This window comes from Aphanomyces astaci, assembly GCF_000520075.1.
Source record: "Aphanomyces astaci strain APO3 unplaced genomic scaffold supercont1.23, whole genome shotgun sequence".
NCBI lineage: Eukaryota > Oomycota > Saprolegniomycetes > Saprolegniales > Verrucalvaceae > Aphanomyces > Aphanomyces astaci.
Window position 1 is genome coordinate 611,466 of NW_009798286.1, and position 25,972 is coordinate 637,437.

At 49.9% G+C, this 25,972-nt stretch overlaps 11 protein-coding genes across 14 annotated transcripts in view; 7 read left to right on the forward strand and 4 right to left on the reverse strand.

Annotated features, from left to right (window-relative positions):
* Nucleotides 1-2,913: 2,913 nt before the first annotated feature.
* H257_09550 (tRNA pseudouridine(55) synthase) lies at nt 2,914-4,472 on the reverse strand. Its single transcript, XM_009835791.1, has one exon. It carries the CDS (start codon nt 4,413-4,415, stop codon nt 3,009-3,011), a length of 1,407 nt encoding a protein of 468 aa, XP_009834093.1. The 5' UTR covers nt 4,416-4,472; the 3' UTR covers nt 2,914-3,008.
* A 597-nt stretch (nt 4,473-5,069) lies between these two features.
* H257_09551 (hypothetical protein) lies at nt 5,070-5,945 on the forward strand. Its single transcript, XM_009835792.1, has 4 exons — nt 5,070-5,293; nt 5,346-5,402; nt 5,449-5,548; nt 5,597-5,945. Exons 1-4 carry the CDS (start codon nt 5,099-5,101, stop codon nt 5,821-5,823), a joined length of 579 nt encoding a protein of 192 aa, XP_009834094.1. The 5' UTR covers nt 5,070-5,098; the 3' UTR covers nt 5,824-5,945.
* H257_09552 (hypothetical protein) lies at nt 5,918-9,912 on the reverse strand (the record flags this gene model as incomplete). The annotated part of the gene is made up of 12 exons (XM_009835793.1): nt 5,918-5,956; nt 6,036-6,090; nt 6,373-6,467; nt 6,622-6,857; nt 6,946-7,150; nt 7,977-8,189; nt 8,255-8,605; nt 8,772-8,833; nt 9,123-9,312; nt 9,366-9,523; nt 9,574-9,662; nt 9,719-9,912. The coding sequence occupies 12 exons, from the start codon at nt 9,910-9,912 to the stop codon at nt 5,918-5,920; spliced, it is 1,887 nt and encodes a 628-aa protein (XP_009834095.1).
* Nucleotides 9,913-10,707: 795 nt separating this feature from the next.
* Nucleotides 10,708-11,901, forward strand: H257_09553 (hypothetical protein). Its single transcript, XM_009835794.1, has 2 exons — nt 10,708-11,173; nt 11,239-11,901. Exons 1-2 carry the CDS (start codon nt 10,724-10,726, stop codon nt 11,668-11,670), a joined length of 882 nt encoding a protein of 293 aa, XP_009834096.1. The 5' UTR covers nt 10,708-10,723; the 3' UTR covers nt 11,671-11,901.
* Nucleotides 11,902-12,212: 311 nt separating this feature from the next.
* H257_09554 (CAMK/CDPK protein kinase) lies at nt 12,213-15,680 on the reverse strand. Of its 3 annotated transcripts, XM_009835797.1 has the most exons (7): nt 15,369-15,680; nt 15,068-15,304; nt 14,861-14,993; nt 14,697-14,737; nt 14,019-14,220; nt 13,645-13,967; nt 12,213-12,744 (listed from the first exon to the last, which is right to left on the reverse strand). In XM_009835797.1, the coding sequence occupies exons 1-7, from the start codon at nt 15,627-15,629 to the stop codon at nt 12,376-12,378; spliced, it is 1,566 nt and encodes a 521-aa protein (XP_009834099.1). In that variant the 5' UTR covers nt 15,630-15,680; the 3' UTR covers nt 12,213-12,375. The 3 variants fall into 3 exon arrangements, with proteins under 3 accessions (XP_009834099.1, XP_009834097.1, XP_009834098.1); XM_009835795.1 differs by having other exon boundaries at nt 13,645-14,220; XM_009835796.1 differs by lacking the exon at nt 12,213-12,744 and having other exon boundaries at nt 13,538-13,967.
* Nucleotides 15,681-15,836: 156 nt separating this feature from the next.
* Nucleotides 15,837-18,908, forward strand: H257_09555 (hypothetical protein). Its single transcript, XM_009835798.1, has 3 exons — nt 15,837-16,192; nt 16,244-17,001; nt 17,120-18,908. The coding sequence occupies exons 1-3, from the start codon at nt 15,862-15,864 to the stop codon at nt 18,806-18,808; spliced, it is 2,778 nt and encodes a 925-aa protein (XP_009834100.1). The 5' UTR covers nt 15,837-15,861; the 3' UTR covers nt 18,809-18,908.
* Nucleotides 18,909-19,129: 221 nt separating this feature from the next.
* Nucleotides 19,130-19,834, forward strand: H257_09556 (hypothetical protein). Its single transcript, XM_009835799.1, has one exon. It carries the CDS (start codon nt 19,153-19,155, stop codon nt 19,783-19,785), a length of 633 nt encoding a protein of 210 aa, XP_009834101.1. The 5' UTR covers nt 19,130-19,152; the 3' UTR covers nt 19,786-19,834.
* Nucleotides 19,835-20,019: 185 nt separating this feature from the next.
* On the forward strand, nt 20,020-22,560 carry H257_09557. 2 transcript variants are annotated; one of them, XM_009835801.1, is made up of 10 exons: nt 20,020-20,336; nt 20,385-20,616; nt 20,680-21,010; nt 21,095-21,222; nt 21,311-21,463; nt 21,522-21,594; nt 21,643-21,774; nt 21,837-21,949; nt 22,032-22,356; nt 22,421-22,560. In XM_009835801.1, the coding sequence occupies exons 1-10, from the start codon at nt 20,041-20,043 to the stop codon at nt 22,438-22,440; spliced, it is 1,803 nt and encodes a 600-aa protein (XP_009834103.1). In that variant the 5' UTR covers nt 20,020-20,040; the 3' UTR covers nt 22,441-22,560. The 2 variants fall into 2 exon arrangements, with proteins under 2 accessions (XP_009834103.1, XP_009834102.1); XM_009835800.1 differs by having other exon boundaries at nt 21,522-21,774.
* Nucleotides 22,561-23,213: 653 nt separating this feature from the next.
* H257_09558 (hypothetical protein) lies at nt 23,214-23,594 on the forward strand (the record flags this gene model as incomplete). Its single annotated transcript, XM_009835802.1, has 2 exons — nt 23,214-23,337; nt 23,452-23,594. The coding sequence occupies 2 exons, from the start codon at nt 23,214-23,216 to the stop codon at nt 23,592-23,594; spliced, it is 267 nt and encodes an 88-aa protein (XP_009834104.1).
* Nucleotides 23,595-24,251: 657 nt separating this feature from the next.
* On the forward strand, nt 24,252-25,139 carry H257_09559 (hypothetical protein; the record flags this gene model as incomplete). Its single annotated transcript, XM_009835803.1, has 2 exons — nt 24,252-24,807; nt 24,880-25,139. The coding sequence occupies 2 exons, from the start codon at nt 24,252-24,254 to the stop codon at nt 25,137-25,139; spliced, it is 816 nt and encodes a 271-aa protein (XP_009834105.1).
* Nucleotides 25,140-25,972, reverse strand: part of H257_09560 (hypothetical protein) — a gene marked incomplete at both ends in the record, with an annotated part of 1,097 nt that continues 264 nt past the window's right edge. Inside the window, one exon of the mRNA XM_009835804.1 lies at nt 25,140-25,920. Coding sequence (XP_009834106.1) covers nt 25,140-25,920 — 781 coding nt within the window. The remainder of the gene's footprint in view (nt 25,921-25,972) is intronic.

The window sequence follows — 25,972 nt, forward strand, 5'->3', positions numbered from 1 at the left end:
AGGTGAAAACTCGATTAGTTGCTGCGTTTGCAAAGTTGACGCCTCATGCTATCCAGGGTTGTGTGAAAGTCGCAGAAGGTTCACTGCATATGCTTCACGAGCATTTACAACAAATTGATCGGCTGGAGTCCGACGAGGAGTCCTCGGCGGGGAGCGAAAGCGACGATGGTGGCAGTGATAGTGATTAGTTGGACCTCTTGATAAACACTACCCATTAAAATGTATAATTTTGCATTCAATAAATTGTCGAAGGTCGTATACCTCTGTGGTTACATACTTTGTTAAGTTTATAGAGAATTTTTTGGGTCGTTGGTTGCTAACGTTGACTGTAAATCCACGCAAAATTAGATTAGCCAATAGCGTCGATTCGTGATTCGATTCGGCGGCGTGATGCGATTCGACGAGGTCTGGAAATTCGTAACGAATCGACAATAAAACGTGTATTTTACTTGGTGCAAAACTATAGCCGCACTTGCGTTTTTCCACCATATTTCATGTAATAATGCTCTGTTTTAGCCGTAAAATAGGTTAAAATGACGCTGACGAACACCCAATGACATACATATGTTTCAACCACCCATTCGCTAACAACCCATGCCCAGGGGAACCAAACTGACCCCACAAGAGGTGGACCAGGCCCAAGCGTACAAGTCACTTGGAAAGTCCAACCGGTGGATTGTCCATGCCTTGCAAAGGAGCGAAAAGGCCATAAGCAACATTTGGAAGCAGCAACTTCAACCCAAAACAACGAAACGGCCAGGGCGTCGCCTACGTTTTAAGCGGCGCGACATCCGGCGAATATTGCGACTTGCAATTCACAACCCTCGCGGAAGATTGCTGCCACGTTAGATCCACAACCAAGCCACACTACAATCATTCGTATCCTTCGCAGCTCCAAGTTTGCAAAGTATCGGAAAAGAAAGTAATGTCCGCGGCTCACTCCCGCCCACAAAAAAGCACAATCCAATTTCGCACCTAAGTACCTTAATAAACATGATAGGTGGCTCGTAACGATCTTTTGGGACGAAAAAAAGTTGAACTTAGATGGTCTCGATGGCTTTCAAAGCTACTCGAATGAATGTCGAGTCCCCCAAGAAATGTACTCCAAGAGCGTCGGTGGTGGCCAAAGTGTAATGGTGTGGGGGCGTTTTCCAACTATGGAAAGAGTGAACTGGCCTTCCTACAAGGCAAACAAAACTCCATCAAGTACTGTGAGACATTGGCGACTTACATGTTGCCATTTCTAGCGACCGTCCGAGAAATGAACGTCGGTAAATCCGTCGTGTTCCAACAGAACAACGCGTCCATACACGTTTCAAGACATACCATGGCGTTTCTACAAGCTGCAGATGTTTTTATGATGGGTTGGCTTGCTCTGAGCCCCGATTTGAACCCAATCGAAAATGTCTGGGGTGTTTGGCTCGCGCCATTTACGCAAATGGACGCCAGTTCGACAATGTCGAAGATTTGAAGTGCAAAATTCAGTTTGAGTGGAACCGCATCACTCTCGCGTATTTCAGGACCCTCGTGGACAGCATGCCAACTCGCATGGCTCAAGTCATCTTGAAAAGGGGTGCCACAATCGACTATTAGTGCACATATTGTAAGTGCGGCTATGGTTTTGCACCAACTATAATACATTTTTTTGTAAAGCTATTGCTCATCCATAGTAACGCTAAGATTATTTTGAATAGCCCATTTGATTGCAAGATTTACTCCAATAAGGTCTGTCGAGCGGTAGAGCTGTGATTGGCTTAATGTTGAATCACAATTGAACCTCAAGTTGAATTATATTTCTGAAGTACAACTGTGGGCGAGTTCATCCTCGGTTCTCTGTATCGGTAGATACACGGTCTCCAGGCAGCACAAAGAGCGGCGATATCTTGGCCCCATCAGCAGCCACACATGCGACAATCGTGACGTGTGAAGCAGCAGATGACTCCTCGGCGTAAACAACCTTTGTCGTACGGTGGACCACAACCTTCCTTGCTGTCTTCGAGGGCGAGAAGCTTGTTTCGTCCATGTTGAAAATTCGGCTTGGGTCCATGTTCACCATTGACATGGAGTGTACGAGATCGTGAAAGAATTCGACGACCGTATCTTTATCGACACCGTTTCGGGTCTTACTGAACACTTGAGTCTTTGCGATCTTGATTTGAGGGTGTCGCATGAGGAATCTTGTATACCATCCGGTCGTCAGTTTTGGGGATTGCATGTCTTGGACCACGGCGACCATTTCGGTGGCCTTATCAGTTATTCTCGACATCCAACTGGATGCCCATCACGCTCCATGGCAAGTATCCAGGCCACCAAGTCGAGTTCGAACGGCCGTGGCAAGACTGGTGGTGGTCCCATCGACACCGTTGTGAGTTGCCGTTACGTGCATTGGTCACGTGTTCACGGAGTGTGCGCAAGGGAATGTCGTGAGCACGAGACGCTGAGGCAATAGTGTGTTCTTGAGCTAACACTGCATGCACGGCCACACGCAACGTGTCCTTCGTGTACGATGTTCGTGGCGGCATTTCGTTGTCAATTCAAATCGGAAACCTCTTAAATTGTATAAGTTTTGCCTCCATAATTTCTCACGAGGTCAATATTGTAAGAGGTTTTGTTTTGTCCAATACAATTCGAGAAACCATGTTATTGGATAAAAGTTTTTGGCGGATCACTGGTCAGTTGGCGGATCACTGATCGGTCACGTTATATTATATTTTTGACAGTGGCCGAGTTCTACCGCGTTTCACTGTAGCTCCCGCAAAAGGAGGACCTGCGTCACGATATTATTTCCCTTGGAGGCAGCAGGACTACTCTTGATAACAACCCTGTTTCGTACAGTGTGCATTCATGATGACGACCCCCAAAGCACCCCACACACCATTCCATAACGTTAGGTAAAGAAAGCAGCAAGCAGCACTGTAGTGTTAGTATTGTGTGTTGTCTTGTTATATATATCACATTTATAGTCCTAGCCTCGTCTCGATAACTCGTCGGAGCAACAACACGTTTGTCTAGTCGCTGTCGTTGCCGTCCGCCTTCTTCTTCTTCTTTTTCGACTTCTTCTTTTCCGGTTCGTCGGCGTCCGCGGCCTCTTGAACTTGAACTTCTTCGGCGTCGCGCTTGGCCTTCTTCTTCTTCTCCTTTTTTTCCTTCTTGACCACTTCATCCTCCTTGACTTCTTGCACCAACGGCGGCACCACCACTTCCTTATCCTCCTTGGCCTCCTTGTACACCTTGGAAACGTCGGCGGGGGTGCTCGCGTTCACTTTGCCAAACTTGCCAATCTTGCCGTCTTTCACGAGCCCCTTAACCTTTTGGGCCATGGGACCCAATCCCCAGCGTCGGGGGTACGTATCGCGCTCCATGATGACGCGCTTGATCTTGGCTACGACGCCGTGGTCGCATGTTGCCATGACGGCGGTGGTCATCTGGGCAATCCCGATCGCGATCGCTTCGCCCTTGGTTGTCATGAGCACGACCTCTTCGTTGATGTCAATGTCGTCAGCAAACCGAAGCAGACCGGGGACCATAAACTTGGCGCCGTAGCACACGGCATTGACGGCGCTGTCCTTGACCACGATACGCTTGTAAGTCGTGAGCAGCACTTCCAACGGCCGCACGATGCGGCGCAAGTACGTCTCGTCCTTGTACGTGTCGAACGCATATTGCGCGTCCAACACGTCGTGCATGGTGACCATCGTGTCGGCCTCGCCGAGCACGCCTGACCGCACGCGTCGGAGCTCTTGCATGTGGCCGCCCACACCGAGCACCAACCCCAAGTGCACACACAGGGTTCGGATGTACGTGCCGGCTTCGCAGCTGACGTGGAACACACCCAGGTGACGGTCTTGGTCGTACTCGATGAGCTTGGACGAGTAGATGGTGCGGATGCGCAGTTGGCGCTTCACCGCGGAAATCAGCGGCGGGCGCTGGAACAACGCGCCGGTTAGCGTTTCGATGCCGCGCGCCAACACTGCTTGGCTTTCGATGGCGCTGTGAAGACGGACGATGGCCACGTACTCCTTCCCGGCGCCTTGCTGGGACTTGACCAACCGAGTCGCGCGGTCCACACACACGATCAAACACCCCGTGACCTTGGGATCTAAGGTGCCGCTATGGCCGGTTTTTTCCACGCGGAGGATGCGACGAATCCACGCCACGACTTCATGGGACGACGGGTTCGCAGGCTTGTCCAAGTTGATCACACCATAGCGCACGTAGTCGTTCAAGTTGCGCTTGAGAGGGGTGGACCCGCTGGCAATGGGCGTGTAGTGGCCCGTGCGGATGTTCAAGCTCGAGTAGTTCTTGAGAAGGAGTGGCCATTTGGACGTGTCCAGCACTGGGGTGGTCGCTTCAGGAGCGATGAGTTCATGCACCTCCTTGGACTTCTTCTTCAGGGACTTCTTATCTTCCGCCATTTTCAGATACGATCAAGGAATGGTTGACCAGTACTCGTGCGTCGTGCGAGCCCAACCCCACCACCAACCAAAACATGTCGTGGTGAACCAGGCACAATATTTTATTCCGATCTACCCGTTTATTGTATACACTTTGTTTTTGTATGCTAGCCCGTCGGAGTTCAAATAATTTGATCTATTTTTATTCGAAATTTGATTTCATCGTTTTGGATTGGCTAGATTGTAGCCAATCCACGCCCAGTTGATCACAAATTGTACTTACGGACTGTGAGCATTCTAACATGTAAGATAACGTTAGACGTACGCCCGTGCCCATGCTTGGCTTTCAGAAGCAGTGGGAACCAATGTTGGGGTCGCTCCTACCGATACTAGTAACGTTATGAGGACCAGCTCAGGAGGGCTGGCCAATCGTATCCGCTTGAAACGGCTAGTATTACTACATGACTCACAGTCGGGACAGGCAAATACGCCACAAACTGCGTTTAGCGAACTGACGAAGTAACGGGAAATGTGTGACCAAAGGAACTCGAAGACCAATGGATATAGCCTAAGCTTAAGCTGTTAAGCGAAATAGTACTTCGAAGGCGAAGGCTCAGAAAACCCCCTGTGAAACGTCTAGTATTACTACAACGATGTAGTACTTACTAAAGTACTCTGACGCAACGCTTTTCGGCCGTCGTCTCATGGCAGGACTTCAGCGAGAGACGCCATTGACCGCGTTTAGCGATCTGGTGAAGGAGTGGGAAAAGTGTGTGGCCCAAGGAACCAGTCGACTCACGCAGATAGCTAACGCCAACCAGAAGCTATCGCATGCAGATGGGGAGTCGTGGGCAGGGCTCGCCGATGCCAATGCGTTGCATGTCACGCTTCGCCACAAGGTACCGTTCCTCGATACAATTGTATGCCGATGATCCGATGCGTCCGTCCTAGCTGGAGAGAGAAGCCCATCAGTGTTGGCAACACCTAAGTGACATCCTCGACCAACTCGTACGTCAACAGTATGTGTGCACTAGTCCAATTGCCACATCATTAGGGCGACATCATCGTCAACATGCGCGCCTTGTGCTTTCTCGACGTGTCGTCCTCCAGCCAAGACTACGAAATCGATCCGACACTGTCGCGTCTGCATTACGGCACGTTCGACCGTCTCCAAATACCCCATAACACAATGTGCCTTATAGACCTGTACTTGCAGCAACTGGTCGAGATGTACCAGCAAGAGCTCATGGCCAAGGCACTGATCGCCGTGGACATCGTCGAGTGTTACGACCACGACACCGCCGTGGTATACATTGCGTCTTGGCAAATGCAGCCATTTGTAAATAAACCAAAGCAGGACGACTTAGCGCAGTTGTTGGCCCCACCGGCGGCAAAAAAGCCAGAGTCCACGCACAAATTGGTCAAATAAGATAAATACTAAGGTTAACGCAAAGAAGGGGGCATCTAGTGTATCTATGGCAGATTGTGCCGGTCGTTATTGAATAGATTTGACGGAAGCACAGTCATGGCATCGTGAACCCCGTCACATCCATTTCTGTAACCTACCAACAATGGCATATGTGACGTGGTTGGTGCATGTGTGTATATAATAATGTGTGACAACGATGTAGGCATACGTACCATGGTCAAATACTCTTGCATTTCTGCTTGGGATTTGTACAGGGGCAAGTAAATCCTAACGGAATGTATAAATATATATATATATATATATGTATCGCGCGTATACTACATGGTTGGGAATGTCATATTGCACCAATATATGTCACATTGCACCGATATATATATATATATAAATGCAATATCCTTGAAAAAGAAAGGCAAAAATCATCTGTCGTTTTCATAACGATATTCAATGGAAAAAACCCACAGCACATAGTATTGCACCTATATCGATGGTGACATACAAATCCCAACAACAGGACTGGATTGAACCCTATGGAGCATGCATAATTCGTACCGATTGAAGCACGTCATCGCAACTGGAAACTTGCTCGTGGCCGCCGACAGCGCGATGGTGAAGGGACACACTTGGCCGTTGCTGCTGGTAAGAGCCTACAATCCGAATAATAGTGTAGTACGTAATAATAAAATAATAATAATATATAAAAAGAAACCAAATCAATCTATTGTTTTTGCATGTTTTACATTTGTATATTTAAACAAATGGCGCATTCAATGGCAGTATAGTAATCACAACGTCACGTACCCGAAACCCTTCAATGGGTGGTCGGGACGAGCCCGTGACAAACTGCAACAGTTTGGCCTTTTGTACTTGGGAAAACGAGTGTACGATGCGCCAGAACCAGTCGATTACGTCCTGCTGCTGGTGGTGGTGGTCGCGCTTTGGTCGTCGCAGGATCGGAAGAGACGACGCCGGGGTCGCCTTGAGGTACTCGACCGTCGTGTGTACGTGCCAGTCGGTGGCGTTGATGTCGTCGTGTCCTGCAACCAATACACTTACTTATACACTCTTTTTGTGTTGTTTCTGCGACATCGTGCATGTCGCGAACGTCCAATAGGTCGTACATACCACACAACACCAAATCCATTTCGAACGCATCAAATGCGTGCAACACGGGCGGCGACAAGACATCGTAAAACCCTTGCAAGAACGCCTCCAACGACGTATGCACCGCCTCGAACAACAAGTACCCAACCAACTTGTCCACGTATTCGAACTTGTTGGCGTCGGTTACGGCCACGTCCGCGCCCCCGGCCATCAATGGAACCCCGTGCTACACGAGTATCACGATAGTATTTTGTCAAGTCGAGGATTGGGGTACTTGCTCAATCGAATGAGCAGCAAGACAATCGATATACGACCAATCAAAACCCAGAACACGATTCAAGTAGCCAATCAAACAATTCTCGCATCAACCATTTAACATTGAAGTAATGCGTGACGGATACAGTTGTGTGAAACTGGTCAAGTTTTACATGCATGTTGTTACCTGGATTAACGTTTTTTAGAAAACATGGTATATATTTAAATACACAAGGATTGATTCATAATTATTTTAATATAATTGATTCATAATTATTAATATAAAAGAATTATTAATATAAAACATGTCATCGATCGATGGATTTGGCGAATCAACACACAAATCCAATTTATGGCTGATAGGACAATTACAACATCGCCACAATAAAGACATGGAGCAGCCACCGACGGGATGTACTACAACACGACAATGTGTGTTTTTCATAAGGCCATCTCAATACTCTGGATTGGCAATATATATATATATATCATAGTATGTATTATGAAATCGCCACAGATGTCCCAATCCTGCGCGACTTGTAAACCGGTTCACAAATCTCATCGCGACATTTCATTAGCTTTCCCAATTCCGCAGAAGGAGCTCAAGTAAACAGAAAAAAGAATATAGCAAATCAACGACACGCATTTATAGATTGACCAATGGAAGCGATGTGGGATCGGTTTGATCGACGTGATTCAATTGCGCCCAAATCAATATTGTGCATTTCCTTCAATTTCCCCAATTCGCTGCACCCTTGCCGCGAGCTACAAAATATATAAATTCCAAGTTTGTTTACCATGGTAAAGTCCAGAGCCAAGTCCTCGAGCGGGTTGTCGTGGGTCAACATCCACGCGATACTTTGATGCAGGTCGGCGTCAACATGCACGAGATCGTGCCACGTCATGGGCATCCCCAGCACATGTTTCCATAACGGAATGGCCAAATGTACCGACAAGCACTGGCCTTCCTGGATGGCCTTGGCGACCACGCGACCTGCAAACACAAACATCTACCAAAAACCACGTTTGGTTCGTCCGACTACTAGTACTAGTACTACTAGTAGTAGGACTATACCTCGGGCGATTGGTCCCTAGGAATACTAGTTCCAGCCTTGAACCAGTACGCGACGTCGGGCGTGTGTGTGGGCTGAAACCACTGGGAAAACAGGCAACGACTGACCAGCCCAAACCACTCGCGGAGGACGCCGCCGCCAGCATCCACGCCCGGTTCGTTGTGGAACTCGACTTTGAGCCGTTGGCGCATCGACGACGGCGGGATCGCCAGCAGCTGCTTCATGGAGCTGTCCACCACCTCATCGCGGTGCACACTCACGAGCGAGTACCCCGTCGCGTGATCGCGGCTCCCCGCGTGCAAAAGTTGGTGGAACCACGACAATTTGGCCGAGAACGGTTCCGTCGCGACCGCCTACATCGGATCGTATGGTCAGGACATACTAGTAGTAAACGAAACGAATAGCTGCACGTATTTGTATAAAAAAATTTAAGCGCGGGAGGAGTCGGGAAGGGATACTTTCGAGGAGCGATATATTCGAGGAAGGAGATATAAAGTGAAAACGGATAACTACTACTACCTGAATGATATCCCAAGACACGTCTGCATCGGTGTAGATGGACGATGGCCAGCGCACAGTGTCTACAAGTAATGAAAAGACGTGTAGAATCTTATTTTGAAAAACAGTATACAAAGCGGATTATAACGATATATTGTTTTTGAAAAAGAATGATACGATATTTTGCATATATGTTACATACACACACCATAGTATACTCCTGGGATACGAAGTAAAAAATAAAAAAATAGCGCTATTATTGATATATATATAATAATATCCTAGTCCTTCGAAGTACTAGTATTTATGTAAATCAAATCAAATCATAGGAAATAAAAATATCTTTTGAACGTCGAAACGAGGTCAACTTACCAGCGCGAACCCACGTGGACGTGTCGTGTTGAACGACGCGAAGATATGCCACAGGAGAATCCTGGGCTGGCGTGTCCATCAAGGCACTGGTGGCTTCATTGTACGGTCCATCCAAGACGATTGAGAGCGCTGCACCGTCCGGTAACTTGCCTTGCAGGAGGTTTGATATGTCCAGGACAGGCGTATGTACCTACACATGTCCCCACTATATAAACGGGCAACCACATTCATGATAGGTTGTACCCAGTGCACCATCATGCATGCACTCGAGTTTGGCGATACAGGCGCACGTTTCCAGAGGTGGCGATTTCGAATGCGCTGCTGCGAAGCGCTGATGGTCGACTCCTGCGAACGACGGTGGAGCGCGGTGGGCGACAGGTTGGCCGAGTAGCTCGCTGGATCTAACGCCACGGTTAGTGGCCCCACATGCTGCTGCCACGTACACACGCACCAAACTCGTATCGACACATGGCACAGGTTGAGTTCTGGTGCTGGTTCTTGTGGTAGCATACCCAGCACAGCCATTCATCCACGACGTGGCTAATGTAGTGTTTGTTACTCATGTTACGCCAACCTCGCTTGACTGTATTAGATACCTGTCGTCCAAGAACGCGCGGTATTTCATCGTTGGCTTGGTGGCGTGTCGTGCATATTGACGGCAACTGGACAAGAAGTCGAGGACGCGACGCCGGTGCCAGTACAAGGCCATGCCTATGACCACCAACGCCAGCCCACTCAAGACAATCGCGGCCAACGGTTTGGTATGCAAGGTAGATGCAGGCTGGTCCATGTGGCGGCAGCGGATGGAAAGTGGCTTTGCTTGGGGCTAGCAATGCGGTGATTGCCACTGTACGCTTAGTGGATGTGTAAAGTGCCAGCTATCGGGCGATTTGGACTGATGTCAAGATACAGCATGATGTACTAAGATGGAAACCACTGCAATTCTGTATGCTGTACTGCGTACTATACTGACAGTATACCAGTAAGCTGACGTATGTTGCTTGACTGTACAACTTCTACTACATACTACACCTTTTTTCTAAAAGGTGTAGTACTTCGGAGAAGTACAACTCAAGGATATGGATAGGGTTTGAATCAGAGTACAGTATATGAAAGCTCAGGTGCAAATTTGTTCAAAAAAGGTAGAGTCGACACAATCATGATGTCTCTTGCTCCGCTCTTGTCAAGTGTTGTGGTTCCGACACTGAATAGTTTATGAATATGTACCAACGCTGCTATCGATGATTGGTTGAAATATTTCGTAAGTGCAGTTTGATTGGCTAGGTCATCCTGGAATACGATTGCGAAATTCATTGAAAACTCCAAAATAGAACTGATTTGACAATACACGAAGAGTAATGTACATTGGTTAAAAAGAAATGTGTGATGATTCTGATTGGATAGAATGGGAATAATGATCACAGCAATCCCAAATAGTGTGACTCTCCACCTCGAAATAATACTCCGCTCAATATATATGTATTTCAATATATTCAATATATCTTTACAATATTCAAGTGGTTACAAGAGGTGGAAGATAATTTGACCATACGCTGGAGAGGTGCAAAATCTTCCTATTTCAACGTGACCAAGCAACCAACATGCGCCAGCTATTCCACCCACCTACATGCTCGTTCCTGTCGCCGCCACGACCAGCATCCACTCAGCCAGAGAGCCGTCGTCACCACCTTCGCATCGTGCTGGACAAGGCGACTGATCTCCCCGTGGGGGACTCGATCCTCGCCGGCGGCGCAAGTGACCCGTACTTGAAGTTCTCGTTTGGAGCCCATCGTATCTGCAGTACGGTGGTGGTTAAGTCATTGAATCCGAGTTGGCGGCGTGAGCAATTCGAGTTTGTGCTCACAGAGGACGAGATCCAGACGCACCAGCATCTTCAGATCGAAGTGAAAGACTACGACATGGCCAAGTCCGACGACCTCCTCGGCACGCTGGCGTTCGACATATCGGCATGGCAAGGCGCGACTACTCTGACCGACATGACCATTCAAGCGTATCCCATTGAAACGCCCAAAGTCTATACCAGCCAGCGAGTACGTACGCCTTTGCGTCCATCCACTACGCTAACGTTTCTAACAGTCGGCCGTGGGATAAGTAGGTGCAGCCGCTTCTGTACGTAGGTGTGGCGTTGCTGTCCGAACTAGACGCGACGGACTTGGTCGTGATGCAGATATGGGAACATCAACGCCGCGGGGTCACGGGCGGATGGCACCACTCGCACCTCAAGTCAAGTGACCCGTTGCCGTGGTCGAGTGACCATCGCTCCCACGTTGGCGGCGTCTCGTTTGTAGACGCGGTGGAGGCCACGCCCGCGGGGTACAAGGAGGTTGGTCCATGGGAATTCAAAGTGGCCGTCGGCGACCCCGACGGATGGGTGTATGCGGTGTCGGCGGACGGACCATGGGCCGACCAGCGCCTCCTGACGTCGAACGTGCGCAGACGGTTGTGGGCGCGTCAATGCCGCCGAGACGCACTTGAAGGAGTGCTGTGTATGGTGGGTGAAGAGAAAGGCGGCGAAGGTGCGCCATAACGACAGGCACCATGGCTACATACACATATCTCGTACCTGCAAACGTCGGGGTACTGTACTACAGTAAGATATTTACGCTATTGGCAATCGCCGCACGAGATACTAAAGCAAGGGATCCATTGAACAATCCGCCGTCCTCGGGCACGTGTACCACATTTATGTTAGCGTTTTGTATCTGGTAAAATGACAATACACCAACCATCCATTTAGTTGGTCTCCACGGGATGGTTGTACGACCAACACGCATCAAACTAACTAACTGTACGCACCCAAGTGTACGACCAACACACGAGACCTCGAATGCAAGCCACGTTGATGTATCGTTAACGTTAGTTAACGTTATTGTGAAATATATCACCCAATCGATCCAAGCAGTGTGGTTGGTTAAAAAGAATGAGGGTTGCAGGATAATTGGTGAATATTCTCAACGATACCCCTGAAATTTAGTTTTATATCATATTTTGCAGGACCTCCGGTTACGATTTCTACTGCATGCATGTCGACAATAATGTTATCGATTGTCCACGAATGGTAAATATAGTTCTTAATGGTTACGTTGTTTCATCGACTTGTTAAATTACCCGTGGCTTATATAGTTGTTCAAATCTGTCTACAAGATGGCAGCTAACAGCAGCAGCAGCAGCAGGAATGGCGATATCGCCGCATCCCCCTCCTCCGAAATGGTCCAACCCCTCATGAATGGGATCACAATGTACGGCCAGACACCTCCGCGTCATGGACGCCGCTGTCCCCCGCGCCGAGCAGCGCGGCTTGGCTCGACTGCGCCGCAAAGTTGGTCGTCCCTGAGTGGATTGGCGGGGCGGCAATGTCGGTAAACATGAGTTTAAACTCTTCAAAGTCCACCGATCCGTTGCCCTTGACGTCGGCACTGGCGACCATCGCCTTGAGATCCGATTCTTTGGCGTTCTTGAACACGCTCTGAAGCCCCACGACCGAGATTCGACCCGTTTTTTCCGCGTCCAGAATCGCAAACGCCTCCTTCATCGTATCGTCCCCAAACTCGTCCAACACTGCCGCCACAAACTCAATGTAGTTGATCTTCCCGCGCTTGCTCTGGCATATATGTCGGGTTAGTCGTAGTAGTAGTACTAGTAGTACTAGTAGTGTGTAGGGGCCAAACGAAGTATTCTCGACACAACCAGGAGAATACTAGATAGCGAATCCATTCACTCCACCTAGAATGATGGGTATATGACAAACCAAATCGTGTGTGAACAAAATTCAATAGCAAAATTCAATACAATGGAGGATTCAAATCCACAGGGAATGGTTGTTGGTGTATGACAAACAATAGTGTGGTGGTCAAATATATATATCTATCCTTGTCAAGTCGATTCGAATTTGGAATGGGGGTACCCATATATCGGCACACAACTATTTTTATTATTTTTAATTAAATGAAATATGTTAAATAAAAATACTATCAATATTTTTAATCGAACATGCAATATCGGTCGACCAATCCAACAAGCCCAAAACACGAATTCCAGTGGCCAATCGAAATCCAGACACCATCAAATAGTGTGAAATGAGTATCCACGGCGTCGGATGTTGTGTATATACAAAATTCAGGACAAACCATCATCGATCGATCGATGGGTTGGGCGTACATACACCAAATATCCAAATTGCAGTAGTGAGGTGTTGAATCGAATGAGCAGAATCACCAAGTCGGCAGACAATCGATATTCGACCAATCAAAATCCACAACACGAATCAAGTAGCCAATCAAATCTATTCTTCGACCAATGCAACATCGAATGAGTGTATGACTGAAATTAGTGTGACATCGGACGAGTTTTACATACAAAAGTCAGTGCCAAGAATCAATCGATAGATTTGGCGCAAAATCAGCACAAAAGTCAACCAAATTTGGAGTAAAAGAAAGACAAAATATTCAATCGAGTTTCAAAGCGCAATATATCTACTCTGCACGTATACATATATATATACCTGGTCCATGCGTGCAAACACACTGAGCGCTTCTTCGTGTCCGATGCCATACTCCTCCAACGCTGCGCAAAACTCGTCCGCGTTGAGCGTGCCATCCTTGTCCTTGTCCATGCTGTGAAACACTTCCGACACGATCTCGGGCTTGATGTGCTCCTCGCTCACACCCATGGCGACGCTGAGCATGGCCGTGCTCTTGAGCTGGTTGCAGTTCTTGCCAAACGCGACCATCTTCATAAACAAGTGACGCTTGTTGTCGTCGATGACGCCGGCCGCCGACGTCCGGATCCACCGGTGATTGAGCGCCTGTTCTGCCGACAGCCGCTCTACAACAAACGATTCTGACTTGACGAGGACGAGGGCGAGGATGTCGATACCCGCCGGGTCTTCCTGGATCAGCGACTTGATAAAGTTGATGCAGTCGGGCGAAACGGTCTGCCATACGTCGCCGTGAAAAAAGGATGGCTTGAGGCCGTCAAAGATCTTGTTCATCGTGTCGTCGTTCGTGTCCCCGTGGAACGGAGAGACCCTCGTGACCAGTTCGTAGCAGATCACACCCACGCTCCACAGATCGCATTTCTACTCCATTTCAGTATGCATCAAGTTATATGTTGTCGATTTGATCGACCAATCAAAACCCAGAACGCGCATCCAGTGGCCAATCATATATACGCTCTCCAACCAAAACGACAATCGATTGACCAATTAAAACCCAGAACACAATAATCGGCAGACAATCGATCGACCAATCAAAACTCAGAACGCAAATCGGCAGACAATCGATCGACCAATGAAAACCCAGAACGCGAATCCAGTCGCCAATCCAAATCCTCTCTCCAACCAAATTGACAGAAAATCGATCGACCAATCAAAACTCAAAACGCAAATCCACCGTGGCCAATCAGATTCTCGCACTCGGGCCATTCCACATCGAATTAGTGTGTGACTAAAATTAGTGTGTACTGACGTTTTTTGTCCATACAATCAAAGCACAATATAGACAGATTGATGGATGATGGATGGTGTGAATGCAGCGAGCGAGCGACCCCACGTACTTCGTTGTAGTCGCCGTCGAGGACTTCTGGGGCCACATAGTCTACAGCCATCAAGTTGCAACAAGTGAATTTACATGCAGTAGACGACAGACATGGCTATATATTGATTTATCAAATGATACATGAGATAGAAAGATGGAGGAGGGGCAGGTAGGTAGGTGTACCGATCGTGCCGAGGGATTGCTGCATGCGTTCGCCTTTCTTGACAAACTTGCTCAGGCCAAAATCGATGAGTTTCAACGACGTGGGTTGGGTTTCGTTTTCGAGCAGTAGGTTTTCCAGCTTTAAATCGCGATGCTTAAAATATGGACCACCATGTTGTTAGACGGGTGAGATGAGATGCGATGGAGGAGGAGGAGGAGCATGCATACCGTGATTTGGTTGGAATGGAGGTACGAGATGGCGCGAAGAAGACAGAGAATCAACTTGCGGACCTCGACCTCGGTGAAATGGCGGCCCCGCACGTGCAAGTGCGTAAACAGTTCCGCGCCCGGCAACAACTGCATTACCATGTACATGCGCTTCGAGTCTTCGTACGATGCAATCACGCGAACAATGTTGGGATGTTGCAGACGCTTCACGATGCCGATCTCATTCAGCAACGCTTTCTACGACGAGGGCAATGCTGCATATGAGGGATGCCCAGCGTGCTGAAATATTGTGAGTGTTTACCTTGTCGAGCTCGTTGTTGAGTTCCACGACCTTGACCGCCCATGGCTTGTTGGTCTTCTTGTTGGTCGCTTTCATGACGCTTCCGAACGATCCTTGTCCGATGACTTCGTGAAAGTCGAATGTGTCGGCGATGTCCTTGACAACGGTGTGCTGGACCAGGTCTGACGCGAGGTCGTCGGGCATGTGGTCGAGCCCCGACGCACGGATGGGGTGCATGCGCGGATTCTGGACCTCGCCTTCCTTGGAGTTGTTGCATCCCATGGTGCCTGTCGTCCGGATCTGGTGAGCTCCTGCCGCCTCGTCAACTTTGGGCGAGTGTGTGTCACCTTCAGTCGCGTTCAGTTCTTAGAAATCTTTTTTCAGCCAACGCGTATACAAACACCAAGTTTGCATGGCGTCATTCTATAAAAAAAGAATTATTTTGTTTTGACGTATCCGGACGCCGGTTACACATTGTAGTGTGTCAATCTGAAACCCCCACCCATGGACCACGATGTCGTCGGCGGCACTCCTTCCACTGAGGAAGGCCACGGCGTTGTACAACTACACCCCTGATGAAGAAGATGAGCTGGAACTCCATGAAGGGGATGTCGTGTGCGTCATCAAGGAGCAAGACGACGGGTGGTGTCGAGGGTTTGTCGAGTCCGACTCAATCAAGCATATGGGTCTGTTTCCATCCAACTACGTCCGCAATGTCACGCCGTCACCACCGTCGACAATCAGCGCACTCCCTCCGTCGCATTTACCGCCTTATCGACCTGTGGTGACCGTTAAGACACCGATTGCGCGACGGGCCATGGCTTCGTTTGATTACCTTCCTCGCGGTGAGTACTCATGTCGTTTCTACTACCATGACGGTGCTAGAACATTTGTAGAGCCTGACGAATTACCGCTTCGGATGGGAGACGTGGTGGTTGTCCTGGAGACCTTGGACGACGGATGGTGTCGGGGGTACATCGCGTCGGACTCGTCCCATCACGAAGGACTGTTTCCTGCCAACTACGTTGATATGCAAGAAGATAGCTGGACCATCACATCACATCTAGGCAATGCCGCCAGCAAGTCTCCAACGAAAGCAGCTCCTTCCAAGGCATATCCTGCACTGGATAACACGACACCACTTGACGACAACGAAAGTGATGATGATGATCCGCATTGGAGGCACAAAGGCAAGTCCATAAACCTCTCCCACAGCGGCTCGAGAGCCCTCCACCCAAGTGCCGTCGAAGCCACGGAACCACGAGCTTCTTTAGAGTCTATGCAAGAACCTGCGGACTTGAAAGAACAACTACTGCCTGAGGGGGAGTCGGGATATTACGACGACCGTGGCAACTACGTCATGGCGGACGGCGGGTACTACAGCCCCGACGGGCTCTACTTCCCCAAGATTCTGGACCCGACGACAACGCCCGCAGGGTATTACGATGCTGACGGCTACTACATCACCGACTCGGGGTATTTCGATCTGCAAGGCCATTACCACGACAACACGACAGAAGCAACAACCACGAAGCAGTCCAAGGAGAACGCGGCCAAGACAGGAACGAAGAGCATTGGGTCCGTCGTGCAGCTCAAACAAGCGTTGAAGAGAGCCAAAGCCAACGCCGACGCCGCCCAAGCCGCACGTCGCGAGGTACGAAGCGTATCACTTGGGGAGTCTTCATGATGATAGTTGGTGAAGGGTTGGGGGGGTATTTGAGAGTAGTTTTGTTGGAGATGGGATGACCATTACGTACATGTGTACGCTGTAGGCGGAAACGCAAATGCAAATGGAACTGGAAGCGAGGCGCCGGTCAGAGCGGGCGGCGGCGGCCCGCGTGGAGCGGGAGCGCGCCCACGAAGTGCAAACCAAGGTCATCCAGCAAACGATTCAGAATCAGATTCAAAAGCAATTGGCCAAGTCGACGCCACCACCATTTGCCCACCAACAACACGAAGTTCAACCCGTCGAGCACATTCAACGATGGTACCGCTCCCAAACCAGTCGCCGACGGCAACACAAACAAAGGGACGTTGCCGCCACGCGCATTCAAAAATGCGGTCGAGCATATGTGACGAATCGGAGGAAACGTCAACAGGTGGCCGCCGCCACGTCTTCCCGTCGAGTGAAAGCGGCCCTAGCATCGAAACCACGGCCGCTAACTCCGCAACACGCCGCCCGTCGCATTCAAGCGCACGGACGGAGGTATGTTGCCCGGCGCCGAAGGCAGCAGCACGTGCCTTCCACGACGCCACGAATTCGTGGACGAGAGGCGTCGGCACGGCGCCTGCAACGGTTTTGGCATGTCTATAGGTGCAAACAACGGCTGCTTGTTGTCGTCCGACAGCGCCGCGTCAAGAAAACTACCAAATCAATCGACGCGGTAAAGCAGCAGCATTCCCCAGTGAAAAGGAATCGCACAAATCAAGCGGCCCGAACCCTCCAGCGGTTCTGGCACGTCTATCGATGCAAACAACGATTGGTTTATGTACTCGGCACGATTTCGCAGCAGAAAATGAGACCAACCAAAGCCATCATCACGTCGAGTTGGAGACAGCATCACAAGGCGGCGACGCGTCTGCAGAGATTCTGGCACGTGTATCGAGGCCGAGCGCGACTGCGCGCGGCGATCGCTCTCGGACGCCAGAAGCAAAAAACTGCAGCAGCACCAGCAACAAGCCAACGACCACCACCATTGACAGAATCAACGGGGATGATTCCTGCCTTCCCCTCGAAAGCCAAAGCCACTGACAAACGACATGCGTCCTTCGCACACGATCAAGCCGCCCGTCGAGTGCAACGGTTCTGGCGGGTATATCTAGGCCGAACCCATCTGCGACAAGTAATAACAGCGGTCGCGCGCAAACAACCACGACCGCGCCATCTACCGCCCAAAAACACCAAGGCTACCGCCTCCCCTCCGATGCGACCCCCTCGCCTCAACTCCCCCGCCAGCGCACTCCATCCATCGTCTTCTCTGCTGCCCATTTTCACCACGGACGTGGCGCAAATATCGCAATTGGCGACTCTCATTGCCAACTCGGTCAATGTCGAGCTGTCGAAACGCATGAGAGCCCACGACCTGCAGCTGGATCGGCTCGTGACGTCTGTCACGCATCTGCAGAAAGCTATCGACAAGCACAACGGGTCGCTGGAACGCGTATTCTCCAACCAAGATCGACCACCGCCGCAAGACGTCAAGGCTGTGCTCGGCAACGCGAAACTGCCCAGTCTTCTTCCCAAAGCCACGTACAGCAACTACGTTAGCAACGTGGTTGTAGCCCCCCCAACCACCTCCACTGGATTGTACTACAACTCGTCGCCCACCAAACAACTTCGATCGATTAAACAACTTCCGTCCAAATTACCGCAACAAACATCGTCCCGAGCGAGCAAATTACCAGTGCTGCGAAGCCCCACCAAGGCGCGAACAAAGTGGCCATCCAGGAAACTCAAGTAAAATCGTTGGATTCCAAGAAAACACAAGAATATTGTTGGCTTAGAATGATATTGTGCAGTTGACCGATGTTAATACTTGACCCGAGTTTGTGCAATCAACCAAGCTTCGGACAGTGTGGTATTCTTTACTGGGAACAACGTGGGAGAATTTGTAGTCATTGTTATACCGGTAGACGTTAGCTGATGAAACGAAACGATTGAGTCGCGATGCAGTATGTCAGCAACGAGGAATACAAGTACAGCACAGTAGCCGACATGTTAGCAAGTACACCATGTGACACGTTGTCATTTATTTGGGCTATAATTAGGGTTGGCTTCAATTGTCGAGTGTAAAGATAAGTCGCTATGGGGGCAGGCACGCTATCCAAGCCAAGCGGGTCCACAACGGCAGAAGCGACCATTGACACGATCACCAACTACTCTGCCCAAGAGATCGCTACGATCGTGATCGGGTTTGGGGCTGCGTACGAGCCGTACGGGGCGAAGATTGTCGACAACGGCATCGACGGGCAGCTCATGGGCGAGCTCGGCATCGACGAAGTATCGTCGATTGTGCAGACCCTCGGTGTCACCAACGCCATTCACGTCAAGAAGATTGCGTTATTCTTCAAATCGTTTAAGGAAAAACAGCTTGGCATAACGTTAGCGAGCCCCCCCGTGGATTCGCCAGCCATAAGTGCAGCGTCGCCTGCGCGGTCTACGGGCAGCCGAAAGATTCGAAGGACGTCCATCGGACACTCTGTCGAGAAACAACAAACGAGTGAAGATGTCCTCGCTAGCCTCCGCGCCTCCCTCGCCACGGACAACAAGGAGGTATCGCCGGACCCCATTGCTGTAGGAGCCGCCGTTCCATCGGCTGCCACCCCTCCAGCGCAACCAACCACTACCTCATCTTCACCACTCCCTGAACCAGCAGCCCAGGCGACCACAGAATTATCATCTTCCCAACCATTAGTTAGCCCTACTGCTGCACCTTGAAACGTATGTTGGAGTGTTCACCACACTACATGCATCATTTACACTTTTCCTTGTGCACATTGAGTGGATTCAGGGGTTCTGATTCAAACCTCCAAAATATGTGCATATGCTTCCTTCTGGTACTTCGTCGTAGAGAGCAACACCACACTGGGAGCAAAAAATGTCCAAAACTAGAGTGAGACTCTTAAGCAAGCTTACAACAACTAATGCCTCCTCTAAATATAGCCATTTGTTGGGCCATCGAACAATCTCGAGATGGGGGCGGCGGCTAGCGCCAAGCCTAAGTATCGGCAGGAGTTGTCGTCGCACGACTTGAGCCGAAAGTTGTCCAAGATCAATCTGCAGCCAGGGGCGCTACAGCAACAGACCGAGGAGGCGTCAGAACGTCGTCGGACGGTGGACGCAATTCTGCAGCAAGTTCGTCAGGGCGACACCAACAACGTGACGCCATTGGAGTATCAAGTGTACTTGGCGTACGCGACGGGCAAAGACAGCTTGGGCCGTCCGATGCGCGATCGCGTGTCGGCCATCCACAAGTCTCTGGTGGCCAAGTATGTGTCGAATAGACGCCATATCCTTCTGACAAACACCATTGTTAGAGGGCTGCTCGTGTGGTTTGACGCAGACAAGAGCGTCGCGTCGAGTAAAATGATTGACCACGGCGTGCTCAACTCGAATGTGGTCGTGGTGTTTCTCACTCGCGCGTATATGAACCAAGTCAACAGCGACGGCCTCTTGGACAGCAACCAGTACGAGTTTTGCCAGGCGCTGGCCACACAAACGATGACGCACATCGTCCTGTGTGTCATGGAGGAAGACTTGAAGCGCTACGTACGTCCAATATCCTCCGCCCCTCACTTTCTTGTTCGAGTCCCCCGATTGAAAATCAAACAGGACAACTTGACGGGGGAGTGGCGGGAGATTGTCGGCGACTCCGAGTGCTTGGACTTTACGGACGAAGCGTTCCTGGATGTCGGGTGCGACGAACTGGCCGACAAGATCCGGACGTTGAACGCCAAGCCCCGCGTGCCGTTGGACATGGGGTTGTCCGGGATCAAAGAATTGATCCGGCTGCTCAAAAACTCGCTCACACCTCGACCCACGTGCACTAAAGTCATGAAGCGGCTCGTGGGGCTGGCTATGTTGGCTCCATTTGCAGACAAAATGGTGGCCAAGGGAATCCTTCCCGTCTTGGTGCGGTCTCTCGGGACCAACAAAGTTGCTGGTATTGATATATGCGCACCTACTTGTCCAAACCAGTAAAGGCACAACAACATTCGAATTAGTTGATGTTGTGTATGACCTGTAGTGCCCAACACAGAATTAGCACTACTGCTGCTGAAAATCATTGCGCGCACGAGTTGCGTTTACCGGCGAAAGATCATCACGTTGATTGAATCAAGGCACAAAATGCCTCTCTTTACGATGCTTCTCAAGGTACGATTCGTGCGAGATTGTATTTCAACTGTTTATGTCACCAGTGAGGATCTCGAATCCTCTTGAATGATTATACACACATACATAGGAAGGGGAAGGGTCGACGAAAGAGCATACGTCGGGGCTCGTGCGAAATTTGTTTTCAGGGGGTAGCATCAAGGTATTTGAAAAAAACGAGTGGTTCCAAGAACTCGTGAAAATGCTCGTGCAGTTGCTCGAACATGGTCTGTCGTCGCAGCAGGTATATATTTATATGTATACTAGTCGTGAAAAGCAGTGTTGATTTACATCGTCAATAGTACGAAGCGGGGGCGGCACTGGGGGCGATTGCACTCAACAAGGAATACCAGCCGTCGATTGTCAAGGAAAACGGTATCCGTGTGTGTGTGGCCCAAATGACTAGTCAGTCCACCGTGGAAGGGGTTCGGGACAAGTCGGCGCTGGTGCTGCGATGCCTGAGCGCCACAGAAGAAAACCAACGCGAGATCGGCATTGAAGGCGGTGTCGAAGCGTTTTTGAGCTTGCTTCAAAACGGCACCCAGGCCCAACGGGGTGCGTCTTAACAACGTTGGTTGTATCTATCCACTTTGAGATTGACTCGGGGGGGGTGGTAGAAACCAGCTCCGCGGCGCTAAACTGGCTCATGGAAGTGCCTGAAAACCGAACCATCTTGGTCAAAGAGCGAGGTATTCGTACGTTGCTCAACTACGTGGTCCGCGGGCAAAAGGTACGTCGCTTTCTACTGTGCATCCATTTCCTATGAAACCACCTAACTGTAGGATTGATCGCACGTGTTTTTTGCCTCGTAGTTTGTGCGCCAGCAATCCATCAGCGCACTCAGCAAATTAGCGCCCCATTCAGAATTTCAAGTGCCGTTAGCCCAAGCGGGGGTGCTAGGCCCGTGCGTGGCCATCATGGAAACAGGCAACGATAGCCAAAAGACCGCCGCGTGCAACATTCTTCTCGCCGTCGCGTCCACCGAAGCCGTAGGAAACATGGCGGACACCGTGCCGTCGGTTGTCAAGTTGTACAACACTGGCACGCTTTCCCAGAAAACCGCGGCAAAGCAAGTGCTCGAGCGGTTATGTCGACACCGAGCGCTGAGAGGGACGATTCTCGGCATGGTTGGAGCAGGTATACGAAGTACCAATCTTGTATTGCAAATAATAGTCATGGACATTACTTTTTATGTGTGTAGATGACCTCATGCTGCGGTGACGAACTGATACAGCCTTAACTTATGTCTCCCCTCACGAGGCTCTCGTAGTAGTCGATAAAATTGCTTCCCCTTGACGCACAAACGCTAATATACTGTAGTACCAGACGTTTTTCACATCACCTGTCTTGTCCTGTGTGTATTAAGCTTTGACCTGCCAAGCCACAGCAGCAAGTACGACAAAGAGTGAGGTCGCTTACAGATTAACGGGGCTCTTGCTTTCACCACCACGAAATACTACCAAAAGCTACCCCTATCGATACTTACCACTCTGGAGACGTTTCATCATCGTGAAAGGCGACATGTGAAAATACAATGTCAGAGTGCTAAACAACAACCGTAGTTAATCAAACATGCTACACCCAGACATGCGAGCTGTTAACAAGCTGGAACGGGATGCCTCCATTGCTTGTCAAGGCTTCAAGGCGAACCAAAGTGTAAAGACTTGTTGAACTCTCGTCAACTGCGTCATACCATTGTTTCTCATGCGGAGGAACAACTAGGAATAGGGGGCTACGCAGGTCCATAAGTCGTTGAGTTGCGAAAGTTGAAATTGTCAATTAGGAGCACTGCGTCTCAAAAGGTGTAGTAGTACGTGCCGGCACAAATCATGCGATTTCTCCACACACATTGGAAATCAACTTGGATACAGATGGTGAGCTCGACGTTCATTGCCGATACCGCACCAACCGTTTGTTCCTTGCACCCTCGGTTGCTCAATATGCGTCCACACCACCTCATTTGCCATTCGACACACTTCCTCCACTAACCACATATGAGCTCCCCGTTGCCTTCCCCGGTGAAGTTGGCTTATTCCCACAAGTCCGAAACCCCTGTCGACATTCTAACTCAGCTCAGCGAGGATGCTTTGTCGTTGGGTGTCACTTGCTTTTTTACATGTACGGCGACTTCCACAACTCGTCGTCCCCGTCGTGGCACCGCGAGTTCCACGCCGAAGTAGTAGCGCGAGTGGGCCAAGCCCCGTGCTCCGTTTGTGCCATCGGGGGTTATAGCTCAAGGCATTGCGCTCAAGATTCACGCTGGAACCTCCCTGCGCAATGCATTTGTCGCGCGGCACAACTCGCACTTGGTTTGGCATGGACAGGATGCGTTCAAGTACCGCCTCAGCCTCGAAGCCATCGTCACCCCTTATTAGCCTTTCATTTGATGAAGTTGACGAGCACGTGAATAACGTTATAACGCGTCTTAATTGACATCCCCCGCTGCATTGACGCTGGAAATGCCTGACCGCGACATCGAGGGCAAGTTGATTCCGTTCGACCACCTCGAACGCATGATGTAACTACCTCTACATACACTTGTACTACGTAGTACAGTACTATTAATAGTACATATATACAGTACCAGGTACTACTGTACTACCGGTACTGTTAGTACTTCGAAGTAGTAGTTTGTACAGTACGTACTGTACTCGTATAGTAGTACTGGTAATAATTTATTTATTGTAGTACTTAGTTTTAATACTAGTAAATGATATTAATCAATACTTCCTCTGTTCCATATTAGTAGCGACATTTGACTTCAAGGTGCCCCCAAAAATGCAATTCTTGTCCAAATTCGATGAATCATATCGAGTTCAATAGGGAATTAAAAATCAAAGGAAAGCTCTATTGACTGCAAAGCGCGAAGAGCAAATTTTGGCGCCCAATTTTCACTTCGACATCGGGTCTCCGAAAACAAATTCAAAATTCGAATAACCATTATTAAAATTTCCGGGACCTGAACACCTCGACATCCATGGCACGCCAATGCACCGGCAGAGGGCTCTCGAAAGCTCTCGCATGCCAAGAAGATGGACGTAATCCGTCATCTCCATCAACGGTCAACGTTGGACAAGCTCACTCGCGGAGCAATCGCATCAACCACCTCTGAATTCAAGGTCCACCGTTCTACCATCTCCCGCATCTGGAAGACCTTTCACCAAAACGCTCTCTTACCGTCATTGAAGGCTGGCCGTGTTGGTCGACCGACAGTGTACACACCTGAAGTTGTCGCCAGCACTGTTCGTGAGTTGCCTCTATCGCTTCGTGGCACGATGCGTGACATGTCCAAGGCCACGGGCATTCCGCTCCCTTCACTGCATCGAGCGTTGAAGGCTGGAACGATTCAACGCCGCTCAACACGAATCAAACCTCTGCTCACCGACGAAAACCGGGCTGAGAGGCTTGCGTTTTGCCACTCGCACGTTCGTCCCTCCGGTCCTCACGGCTCGCGTTCCGCTGCAAGCGGCGCCGGCAAAGCCGGTCTTTCCGAAACTGTGGTCTTGGACGACATGTGGGACGTAGTTCACCTCGACGAAAATTGGTTCAATGCGGACAAGAACATTCGCAAGATCTACCTTACCGCTGGTGAATAACCTGAGCAACGGGTTTGGTCGAGTAAGCGTTTTGTGCCCAAGGTCATGTTCTTGGCGGCTGTAGCTCGCCCGCGATACGACGAGGCGCGTGGCATGTGCTTTGACGGCAAGCTTGGCATCTGGCTCTTCCTGGAGTTCGCACCAGCTGCCCGTAACTCCCGCAATCGCCCTGCGGGGACACTTGTCCCAAGTTTGGTGAATGTGGACGCTGATGTGTACCGCAACTATGTCATGACGAGAGTTATTCCAGGCATCAAGGCGAAGTTCCCTTCCGCGAGCAAACGTGTTGTACTTCAGCACGACAATAGATCTTTAAACCAGTAGCTACGTATTACACAATTTAACAAAGATAAAAACAATATGATCCAATGCAGCCCTCTCTTGTCGGTTCAAACGATAGCGGCGCTGCGTCTCAGCACGCTTACGCTTCTTTTCATTTGCCATCCTTTCGTAACGCGCCAAGACCATTCCATAAAAGGTTTCGTCTTCAAGACGTAGGGGTATCAACGACAGGTGAAAGTTCGATAGGGCAAACGTCGTTCGTTGAATAGCACAATAGTTCTTCTCCGACCACGTGAACGTCGCGTATGAGGCCTTCCACAACGCACACACCCGCCCAAAATAATTCTCGACGATCACCCGATCGGAAGAGATCAAGCGATTGCGCTCAACGTCACTAGCATCCAACACACCGTTCACTAGGCAGCGCTTGGGATGGATCCCACGCAGAGTGTTGGCAATACCAATGTACCCCATGTCAACGAGGCACGCCCATTGCTCTCGATACTGCGCGGAGAGCTCACCATGGTCAGGCAACAACATGTCTTGCTGGTTCTTCATCAGCATCGCCTTGTGCACTTCTTGACGCGAATGCATGATCGTAAAATCGTGCACGGAACCAGGGTGCGATTCCGACATTGCCACGCAACGACCGTTCGGTGACACTGTGGCCTCGATCTTGTAGCCGTACATGCCGTGCTTCCCACTGTAGTAGTGCTTTTGCTTGGCAAAGCGGCCAGTCGGACGAAGGGATGGTTGGAACTTGACATCCACAGCGTACAATGCGTACGGATGGTGCTCGAATTGGTGTCGTGACTCGCGTAGACTTTGCATAGATTGGGTGACAATGAAATGGTCGTACAACACAGGTTGAACCA

Bases quoted from the DNA above. Each gene is read 5' to 3' on its own strand.
- H257_09550 (XM_009835791.1), bottom strand. From the start codon at position 4,415: ATGGCGGAAGATAAGAAGTCCCTGAAGAAGAAGTCCAAGGAGGTGCAT.
- H257_09551 (XM_009835792.1), top strand. From the start codon at position 5,099: ATGGCAGGACTTCAGCGAGAGACGCCATTGACCGCGTTTAGCGATCTG. The intron at 5,294-5,345 runs GTACCGTTCCTC...CGTCCGTCCTAG, and splicing joins ATGTCACGCTTCGCCACAAG to CTGGAGAGAGAAGCCCATCA. The intron at 5,403-5,448 runs GTACGTCAACAG...CCACATCATTAG, and splicing joins GTGACATCCTCGACCAACTC to GGCGACATCATCGTCAACAT.
- H257_09553 (XM_009835794.1), top strand. From the start codon at position 10,724: ATGCGCCAGCTATTCCACCCACCTACATGCTCGTTCCTGTCGCCGCCA. The intron at 11,174-11,238 runs GTACGTACGCCT...TGGGATAAGTAG, and splicing joins AAGTCTATACCAGCCAGCGA to GTGCAGCCGCTTCTGTACGT.
- H257_09554 (XM_009835795.1), bottom strand. From the start codon at position 15,629: ATGGGATGCAACAACTCCAAGGAAGGCGAGGTCCAGAATCCGCGCATG. The intron at 15,305-15,368 runs GTAAACACTCAC...CCCTCGTCGTAG, and splicing joins TCAACAACGAGCTCGACAAG to AAAGCGTTGCTGAATGAGAT. The intron at 12,745-13,644 runs GTATATATATAT...CATATATGCCAG, and splicing joins TGTTTGCACGCATGGACCAG to AGCAAGCGCGGGAAGATCAA.
- H257_09555 (XM_009835798.1), top strand. From the start codon at position 15,862: ATGTCGTCGGCGGCACTCCTTCCACTGAGGAAGGCCACGGCGTTGTAC. The intron at 16,193-16,243 runs GTGAGTACTCAT...GAACATTTGTAG, and splicing joins GTTTGATTACCTTCCTCGCG to AGCCTGACGAATTACCGCTT. The intron at 17,002-17,119 runs GTACGAAGCGTA...TGTACGCTGTAG, and splicing joins CCCAAGCCGCACGTCGCGAG to GCGGAAACGCAAATGCAAAT.
- H257_09556 (XM_009835799.1), top strand. From the start codon at position 19,153: ATGGGGGCAGGCACGCTATCCAAGCCAAGCGGGTCCACAACGGCAGAA.
- H257_09557 (XM_009835800.1), top strand. From the start codon at position 20,041: ATGGGGGCGGCGGCTAGCGCCAAGCCTAAGTATCGGCAGGAGTTGTCG. The intron at 20,337-20,384 runs GTATGTGTCGAA...CACCATTGTTAG, and splicing joins CACAAGTCTCTGGTGGCCAA to AGGGCTGCTCGTGTGGTTTG. The intron at 21,775-21,836 runs GTGCGTCTTAAC...GGGGGGTGGTAG, and splicing joins CGGCACCCAGGCCCAACGGG to AAACCAGCTCCGCGGCGCTA.